At 52.8% G+C, this 10,095-nt stretch overlaps 1 protein-coding gene across 1 annotated transcript; it reads left to right on the forward strand.

The window, feature by feature from the left end:
- The first annotated feature begins 2,377 nt into the window (after window positions 1–2,377).
- On the forward strand, window positions 2,378–5,843 carry Ppm1n (protein phosphatase, Mg2+/Mn2+ dependent 1N (putative)). The gene is made up of 5 exons (XM_028893882.2): window positions 2,378–3,324; window positions 3,999–4,116; window positions 4,189–4,294; window positions 4,374–4,434; window positions 5,454–5,843. Exons 1-5 carry the CDS (start codon window positions 2,407–2,409, stop codon window positions 5,460–5,462), a joined length of 1,212 nt encoding a protein of 403 aa, XP_028749715.1. The 5' UTR covers window positions 2,378–2,406; the 3' UTR covers window positions 5,463–5,843.
- Window positions 5,844–10,095: the final 4,252 nt, after the last annotated feature.

Consider the following 10,095-nt stretch of genomic DNA (forward strand, 5'->3'; position numbering starts at 1 on the left):
GGGGTCTGGACCTCGGGGGCGCGGCCTTTAGAGGAGTGGGGCGGGGCTTGAGAGGAATGAGGTGCTGGAGTGAGTGGCCAGAGAAGATTCACGCGGGCGTGGATCTGAGTGGGTTGGGGGCAGATCTAGGGACGATGGCATTGAGAGAGGGTAGAATATGATGTTCTAGGGTACAGTCCGAGCCTCGACTTGCAAATGGCGTGGGAAATGGGGGAGGGGAAAATACTCAAAACTTATTCTTACACTTGTGTGTGTGTGTGTGTGTGTGTGTGTGTGTGTGTGTGTGTGTGTGTGTGCGCGCGCGCGCCATGGAGCATGCATGCAAGTCAGTCTCCTCCACTCACAGGTTCGTACCCAGTAAGCTTATTCTCACAGTCTCAAAGTAGGAGCCTTGGGAAGTTTCATTTCATTTCATTTCTTATAACCCTCCTCTACTGAGCACGTGTTGTGGGGCAGGCACTATTCTAGGCCCCAGATGGATATGGTATAAATAAATTAAACAAAACTATTCTATCCCGACTCTACCACTAGTCAGCCCCTTTTCTGGGCAGCTTCTGTCAGACCAGGTCCTGGGGCTCCTTCTACCAAGTGGGTTTCAGGGATTGAATCAGGTCATCAGGCAAGGGCCTTTTACTCTGCTGAGCCTTCTTGCCCACCCCAAAGCACTATAAAATTTTGAGGCACAGAGGGGAGCTTAGACATGCGTGCAATGGCATAGAATGACTTAATAGATGGGATCTGAGATAGAGATGTGGTCTGGAGAGAACAGAAAGGACAAGTGAGAGGAAGCTCACCTCGGTAAAATGACCACAAGTGAGAAGGAGACAGGACAGCTTTGCTTTGTTTATTTGGTTGTTTGGGTTTTGTTTGGGGGGGGGGAGGGCAGCGGGGAGGGGGTGAGGGGAGAAAGGATTTCTCTGTGTAGCCCTGACTGTCCTAGAATTCACTCTGTAGACCAGGCTGGCCTCAAACTCCCAAAGATCTGCCTGCCTCTGCCTCCTAAGTGCTGGAATTAAAGGCATGCACAGACATTTTTTAAAGGTATTGTTACTATAGTTAGTTTTTTTTTTTTTGGCGGGGTGGAGGGGGACAAGGCCTTATGCAGCCTAAAATGACCTTGAACTCCTGATCCTCCTGCCTCTACCTCCCAAGTGCTGGAGTTACAAGTCTGTCATACCATGACTGGTTTGGAGGCCACCCTTGACCAGCCAGTACCCCGAAGGCAGAAGCGGGAAGTTCAGGAGTTCAAAGCCAGCCTTAGACACAATATGGAATTAGAGTCCAGCCTGGGATACAAGAAAACTTGTCTCAATAACAAAATAAAATGGCTTGGGAGCTGGCACTTGGCCAACTGAAGTGGTCAGAGCTTGAGTTTAGATAATCTGCGATCTGAAGGAGATCTTTATGCTGAGGGCAAAGGTTCTAGAGTTCATTTCTCTGCAACACACCTTCCTTTTTTCTGTAATTCAGTTTCCTAGTTTCTAAAACTGGTCACATAAAAACCAGGCATGCGGGTCAAGAGTTAGCTCGGTGGTTTATAGCACTTGTTCTTACAGAGAACCCGAGTTCAATTCCCAGCACCCACATGGCAGCTCACAATTACACCACTCAAGTCCTGGAGGATCCGATGCCCTTTTCCGACCTCCAAGGATACCAAGCACACATGTGGTGCACATACATATTCTTAGGCAAGACACTCATACACATAAAATAAATGAATCTAAAAATAAATCACAAGAAAAAAAGCCAGGTGCAGTGAGGAGGCCTTTTATCTTGGCATTCAGAAGGCAGAGGCAGGCAGACCTCTGAGTTTGAGAGCATGGTTTATGTAGCGCTGTCCAAGCCAGTCAGGGCTACATACTGAGACCTTGGTTCAAAGCCCGATAATAATAATAATAATAATAATAATAATAATAATAATAATAAATGTCATGTAAAATAGTGTGTGTGGCCTGTGACAGGGCTCAAGGGGGTAAAGGCGATTGCTGCCAAGCATGAAGACCTGAGTTCGATCCCCAGGATCCACAAGTTGGAAGAAGAGAATCGACTCTCACAAGTTGCCCTCTGACCTCCACACACATTAAATGAGTGTGATAAAATTTTAAATAATGTGTTATACACCTGGAAGTAGAATGCAAATAATTTGCTCTTGTCCTCCCACTCCCACCCCTATCCAGGCACTAAGCTCTTTTTTTGTTTGTTTTGTTTTGAAAGTGCAGGAAAGAAGAAACCCATGAATGCACCTCTTAGTGACCCGACTTCAGGCCAGGTCAAGGGACAGGAAAGAGATTTAGTTGGTTTAAAGTCTCACAGAAGAGAGATTAGAGGAGGTGTGGGGGGTGGGGTGGAAGGGGGACGGACGAAGGCGGTGAGAGGATGGAACCTTCCTGACCCCGCGGCAGGAGGATGGCGGCCTTTGCCCGCCTGCTGGAGCGTCTCGGGTGGTCCCCTCGAGCTCAAGAGGCAGCGAAGCAGGAGGCAGAGGCGGAGCGCAGGGGCCCCGGCGAGCCTGGGGGTCTCTTGGCTGCGCCCCGATGCTCGCAGAGGCTACACGGGGGTGCGGCAGCCGCACCCGGCTTGCGCTTCGGGGCGAGCGCAGTGCAGGGCTGGCGCACGCGCATGGAGGACGCGCACTGCGCTCGGCTGGCTTTGCCCGGCCTGCCGTCGGGCTGGGCTTTTTTCGCAGTCCTTGATGGCCACGGCGGAGCGCGGGCCGCGCGCTTCGGGGCGCGCCACCTCCCAGGTCACGTGCTGGGGGAGCTGGGTCCGGCGCCCCGGGAGCCGGAGGACGTGCGCCAGGCTCGGCGTAGCGCCTTCCTCCGCGCAGACGCGCATCTGCGCGCGCTCTGGCCCCGCAGCGACCCCGGCGGCTCGACGGCGGTGGCGCTGCTCGTGTCCCCGCGCTTCCTCTACCTGGCGCACTGCGGGGACTCGCGCGCGCTGCTAAGCCGCTCGGGCTCCATGGCTTTCTGCACCGAGGACCACCGTCCCCACCGGCCTCGGGAACGGGAGCGCATCCACGACGCGGGTGGTACCGTCCGTCGCCGGCGCGTTGAGGGCTCCCTGGCCGTGTCCCGAGCCCTAGGCGACTTCGCCTACAAGCAGGCACCCGGGCGGCCTCCTGAGCTGCAGCTCGTGTCCGCTGAGCCCGAGGTGGCTGCGCTGGCACGCCAGGCCGAGGACGAGTTCGTGCTTCTGGCCTCCGATGGCGTGTGGGACACTCTGTCTGGGGCGGACTTGGCGGGGCTGGTGGCGTCGCGCCTCCGCCTGGGCTTGGCCCCGGAGCAACTCTGTGCGCAGCTGTTGGACACGTGTCTGTGCAAGGTCCTGGGGCCACTACATGTGGGGAGGGGAAGCTTCGATGATAAGGGGTGGGGCCGAGCTAGAGGGTGTGAGTGGCTTGGAGTCCAGAGCGAGGATGCTTTGAACCATGATGGAGCTTAGTAGGGGCGGATAGATAAGTAGGAGGGATTTAAGAGAAGGGGCGTGGCTTCTAGGAATGGAGTCAGAGCTAGGATTTCAGGCCAGTCCTGAGATGTGTCCGAAACAGGAAGAGTCCCTTAACTAATAGGAAGAACTTAAAAGGCTTTGGGCTAGCTTTTTTTTTTTTATTTAATTTATTTAATTTATTACATTTTAATGTATTTCGTGTGCGTGTTCATACCACATCACATGTGTGTAGGTCAGAGAACAGTGCTCTCCTTCCATCATACGGGTCCCCGGGATCAAATTCAGGTTGTTAGGCTTGGTGGCAAACGTCTTTGCCCACTGAACCATCTTGCTGGCCTGTGGCTGTTTTCTTTATTAAAGCGTGGTGGCCGGGACCCTTAAAGGGCATGGTCCAAGAGATGGGTCCAAATGGGAGAGAGAGCTTGGGTCAGATTGTCGAGGGGGAGTCCCAACGCCAGGATCGCTGGGAAAGCCATGCTCTCAAAGGCACGGAGCCCTGGGAAGGCTTTTGACGCTCTCACCAAACTCTTTTTCTTCACCTTCTCCAGGGAAGTCTGGATAACATGACTTGCATGGTGGTCTGCTTCCCAGGGGCCCCCAGGCCTTGTGAGGAGGCCATCAGGAGGGAGATGGCTTTGGACGCAGCCCTGAGCCACAAAGTTGCTGGTGAGCAGTCATCTAAAGGCCCGTGGGAGGGGTAGTTGGCAAGTCTGGGCTCTCCACTCACCCCCTCCTCAGAGCTGTATTCTTCTGCTCAGGAACCCCCATGCCTGAACACGGTTTTCAGGACCCTGGCGTCAGAGGACATACCAGGCCTGCCGCCCGGAGCCGGGCTGCATAGCAAGTGAGTTCTGGCCAGGCGGGTCGGTGGCGCAGGGTGACAGGACCAGGTCTCCTCTTTAGAGCTTCCCTTTGCTCTCCAGGGCCACTGTCATTGCTGAAGCTTACTCTAAGCTCCGTCAGACCCCAGGGCAATGTCAAGAGGTAAGGGACTGTCTCCTCGGGTCTATCCCCAACCTATCCCACACCCCTGCCCGCCCGCCACACCCCTGCCACTCTGGCAAGGACACCACCACCAAGCTCCGGCCCTAGCCCAGATCTGTGCTGTTGTTGTGAACTTTTGTAAGTTTTACCCTTTTATTAATGTGTGTGAGTGGGGGGGGGGGTGAGTGTATATACGTGGGCATGTGTGCCATGTTGCTGTTATGGTGGTCAGAGGAGCCTCCCCCCCCCCAGTCAGTTCTCTCCTTCCCCCATGAGGGTCCTAGGAACTGAACTCAGATCACTAGGCTCGGAGGCAAGTGTGTTTGTCTTGCCTAAGTCTTCTCACAGCCCCTTTACATTTTTTTTTTTTTTAAACGCAAGACAGGCATGGTGGTGCACGCCTTTAATCCTAGCACTTGGCATGCAGAGGCAGGCGGATCTCTGTGAGTTCAAGGCCAGCCTGGTCTACAGAGTGAGATCCAGGACAGCCAGGGCTGCTACACAGTGAGACCTTGTCTCAAAAAAAAAAAAAAAATCAACCAATAAATAAAATAAAGGGCCATATGTATATATGGATCAGTGGTAGAACGTACGTACATATGAACGTACGTACAAGGCCCTCGGTTCAATCCTCCGTGCTTCAAAAACAGCAAGTGAGGGTTGACAAGATGGGTCACTTCCTGCTGTTCCGGAGGACCTGTGGACAACAGCTGTGATTCTAGCACTCCCGGAGTGAGGAACTTCAGGGAGGCAGGTCGAAGTCACCCTGGAAGACATGTGACCCCGTTAAAAAAAGAAAGAAAGAAAAAGAAGGGGGAAGGTGTCTGCCGCCCTCTCCGTCCTCTGCACACACACAAAATGTACATATACATGCTTGTGGGCAAAACACTCGTACGCTTAAAAATTAAATATTTTTAATTTTTAAAAAGAAAGACAAAATGGAGGTGGAGGAAGGCTTCTAGAAGGCTGAGGGGGTTGCTGACAGGCGGCTTCACCGTCTCCCACGGTTTGTCTTACAGAAGAGGTGAGATGGTGCGGAACCCACGGCACCCACGGTGCCCACTCAACCCTTGACTTGAACCCCTTGGCCGTCCTCTGGGGACCATCTGCACAGCTCAGGGGAAAATCTGTCCTTTCCTACCCTGAGAGGCAGAGGAAGGAAGGCCAGCCGTGGAGGAACCTAGATCCTTCATTTCCCCTTCTCCGACTTCCCCTCACCAGAGTCTCATGAGGGGGGAACTCCACCACCATCAAAAAAAAAAAAAAAAGCCAGCCGAGCGCAGTTCCTTTTCTCCTCCTTAATATCTAAAGCCAGACAGATCTTAAGAGATCAATGTGTAACAGCCTATTTTTTTTTACCTGTTCTACAAGGAGGTGGTAAGACCTCTGAATATTAAATTTTAATCAATAAAGCAATTCCAAATGCATCCCCTTTCCTTGTTTTTTTTTAATTATTACTATTTATTTTGTGTGTATGTGTGTGTGCAAGCACATGCCATGGCGTGCACGTGGGGGTTAGAGGACAACTTTCAGGAGTTGGTTCTGGGGATCGAACTCAGGTCCTCAGGATTGGCAGCAAGCTCCATTATCTGCTGGGCCATCTCGTTGGGTCCCTTTCTTCGCTTTCTTTCTTTTTTTTTTTTTAAACCCTTTCCCGCACTATTCATTCATTCATTCATTTATTTTTCTGTGTATGAATGTTTTGCCCACATTGATCCACATGTATCGCATGTGTGGCTTGTGCCGGCAGAGGCCAGAAGAGGGCATCAGATGCCTTCCGACTGGATTTACAGGGCGTTGTGAACTGGTAGAGGATGCTAGGAACCAAACCGAATTCCTCTGCAAGAGCAGTGAGTTCTCTTCCTCGCTGAGCCATCTCTCCGGAGGCCCCTTAAATTTTTGTTTTGAGCATGTAGCCCAGGGGAGTCTTGAACTGGAAGCCTTCCTGCCTGGCCTCTCAGGTGCGGAGATCACAGGCATGCGCCGCTCCATCCACCTCCACATTTTCTTATATAAAAAGTGGTTTGTTGCCCTGTATGATGGCATCGGCACTCCCAGGATTGAGGCAAAGATGATCAGGAGCTCAAGACCCTGGCCGCGCGTACAGAGTTTGGAATTGGCGGGGATGGGAGGGCGGGGGCGGGGGGGCGGGGCGGAGAGGCTCACCAGTGAAGAGCGCTTGCTGCGCACTCATGACTTCGGATCCATGCAAGCAGACATCCTGCAAATGCCTGTAACTCTGGCTCCGAGGGATCTGACACCCACTCTGACCTCCACAAGGGAGCTGGTGCAATTATCAGCACACATGCCTGTCCAGACACTCAATAAATCAGTTAATTAAATAAAAAACTAGTGCGTGCCTTTAATCCCAGCACTCAAGAGGCAGAGGCAGGTGGATCTCTGAGTCCGAGGCCAGCCAGGGCTACACAGAGAGACCCTTTCTCAGAAACAAAACAAAACAAAAAAGTGATTTGCTTATTCTCTGGTCAGCAAATGTGCAGTGAGCAAATGCTGTATCATCAGACCCTGTTCATCGATGGGAGGCAGCCCAGTCCACTGAGATCAGGAGGCCCAGCGCAGCTGACTGCCCTGTTTGGGGAACGGCAAACAAGGCAATACAAAGTAGAACCATAAGGAAACAATACAGGGAAGAAAGGGGAAGAAAATGACCAAGGAGATTCACTTGACGTTAATTTTTTTCCCCCCAAATCCTGGGCTGGGTAGATGGCTCCGCAGGTGCCACCAAGACTGACCACCCGAGTCTGGTGACCTGGAAGCCACACAGTGGAGGTTCTCTCCTTCCACCATGCCGGTCCCAGGAATTGAACTCACATCCTTAGGCTTGGCAGCAAGTGTATTTACCCAGTGAGCCATCTCTGTGGCCCTGTTTTTATATTTTAAAAGTGTTGTAAGAGCCGGGCGGTGGCGGCACACGCCTTTAATCCCAGCACTCGGGAGGCAGATCCAGGTGGATCTCTGTGAGTTCGAAACCAGCCTGGTCTACAGAGCAAGTTCCAGGACAGCCACCAAAACTACACAGAGAAACCCTGCCTTGAAAAACAAACGGGGCTGGTGAGATGGCTCAGTGGTTAAGAGCACTGGCTGGTCTCCCAGAGGACCTGGGTTCAAGTCCCAGCACCCATGTGGCAGTGCACACCTGTCTGTAACTCCAAGATCTGACACCCTCTCACAGACATACATACAGGCAAAATTCCAATGCACATAAAATAAAAATAAATAATTAAAAAAGAAAAACAACAAAACAAAAAAGAGGCATGAGGGCTGAGCAAGTATCTGTGCGGTAGAGTCTTGTTTAGTGTGCAAAGGGCTTGTGCTGTATCTCCCGAAAGTGCTGCCTGCGCATGCGCACGCGCGAGCGCAAATGAACCAAGACCATGTCTACCATGCTGAAAGTATTTCCATTGGGACTTTGTGGGTGCCCGTGTGCTCTGTGTATGTGGTCAGAGCTCGACTTCAGGAACGTCTTCCTTGAGTGTTCTTTGCCTTATTTTAGAGACAGGACCTCTCCAAACCTGGAGTTCATTGATTCAGTTGGCCAGTGACACACACACGGGGACCTTCCATGTCCCGCTGCCTCAGGGCTGGGGGGTTAAGAGACCTATATGGGTACTGGAGACCCCAACCCAGTCCTCGTGAGGGCACCTCGCCATCTGAGCCGTCTCTCCAGCCCTGTTAATGAGACTTTTAGAGAAAAGGGTTGCTAGTTCTTGCTATAGAGCCGGTGGTACGGAGCTTTTTGCCCTTCCCATTTCACCATGGGCGAACTCGCATGCAACCGGGTTCTCCCTCAGCCGGTAACTGTTGCTCCAGCTTGGCCTCTTTGAGAACCCAGAAGAGGATAAAAACCTGTTATGTCCCAGTGCACTCAGAGCCTGGGAGGTTCACAGAACTATAACCTAGATCGGTGGTTTTCAACCTACGGTTGCGACCCCATTGGGGGTCGAAAGACCCTTTCACAGGGTCGCCTAAGACCATTGGAAAACACAGATATTTACATTACGATTCATAACAGTAGCAAGATCTCAGTTACAAAGTAGCAATTAAGGTAATGTTATGGTTGGGGGTCGCCACAACATGAGGAACTGTGTTAAAGGATTGAAACATTAGGAAGGTTGAGAACCACTGCTCTAGATGGATGGGGCGGGGGATGGTTTGGATTACTCAAGTTTTTTGTTTTTCAGACGGAGCCCCTCTGTGTAGCCCTGGCTGACCAGGAACTCACTATGTAGACCAGGCCAGCCTCTTATTCACTGAGACCTGCTTGCCTCTGCCTCCTGGGTGCTAGGGCTAAAGGTGCAAGCCTGGCCTATTTGTGTTTTTTTTAATTTTAAGAAGATTTACGTGTATTATTTTGAATTGTGTGTGTGTGTGTGTGTGTGTGTGTGCACATGAATGCAGTGCCCTGGAAGGCCAGAGGTCTAGGACACCCTGGAACTGGAATTACAGTCAGCTGTGAGTTTCGTGAGTGCTGAGAATTGAACTTGGGTCCTCTGTGCTTTTAACTGCTGAGCCATCCCCACCCCACCCCCTTTTTTTGTTCTTAAATATGTAACCTCACGTGACCAGACCTCAAACTCGCGATTCTCCTGCCTCAGCCTCCTGGTTTGTGGCACCACAGCTAATTGACTAGGTTTTTCAGCTCAGAATCAGAAGAGTTTGGCGAGATCGAAGAGGTTCTCGCAGGTAAAGGCCCGCAGGGAGTGAGCATCCAGGAAATGGACTGGCTAAAGGCCACGTGGGCTGATTCTCCGTGAGTCTTGGGAGACCCAAACAAGACGATCGTAGGTTAAACCCATTCCCGACCTCCATGCCTCAGTTTCCCGATCTGTAAAGCAGGAACTGGTGCTTTCCTAGGGTGAACGCCTTTCACCCTGCCAGGTGGAGCTCTACGGGAGGGGCGTGTCCATATGATGATGATGTAACTCTGGGCGGGGCCTATGGGACTCACTGCGGAAGCCTTGGAGGGTGTCTGGGCTCGACTCAGCCCGGGTGTGTTGGGGGAGGGGGCCCCAAGGAGCGTCTCTGGGCCCCTGAGCTCACGGGGTTGCTGGGACCATCCTACGGTCTTCCGTGGGCGAAAACTAAGTCGTAGCTGGGCACCAGTGGGGAGCAGGTTAGGGGTCCCACCCCTACCCCTGCGCTCCCAGTCGATCCCCACCTTCACCCCCGCCCCCACCCCAGCCGCGACCCGGCTGCGGTGAGTCAGCGGCCCCGCCGCGCCCCCTCGCTCACTTCCTCCACACCTTCCCCGGGAGGGTGGGGGGCGGAGAGGGGTGGGGCCCGGCCTCAGAAGCGCGGTCTGGAGAACCCCGGACGTGCCCAAGTGTTACTTAAAGGTGGAAATTGATGAGATCCCTTGCTTAACCAGAGGGCCTCCCCGTCCCGCCCCCCCCCCCCACACACACACAAAAAAAAAACTGAGCAGAAGTCCATGGAGAGAGTAGGACGCGAGAACCTGCACCCGCAGATCGCTACCTAAGAATTCAATGGTGGAGACAGCTAGAGATCAAAGAAAGGCCCCTTCTCCTCCACCACGCTTCCACCTCCAGCTCGGGGATGAGGCCCAGGGTGCACCCCCACGCCACCAGGCTGGGGAAGGCGTGCAATTGCGGAAGCCGAAGGTTCCGCGTTGCCTTTTAA

The sequence above is a fragment of the Peromyscus leucopus genome, chromosome 1 (assembly GCF_004664715.2).
Source record: "Peromyscus leucopus breed LL Stock chromosome 1, UCI_PerLeu_2.1, whole genome shotgun sequence".
Taxonomy (NCBI): Eukaryota; Metazoa; Chordata; class Mammalia; order Rodentia; family Cricetidae; genus Peromyscus; species Peromyscus leucopus.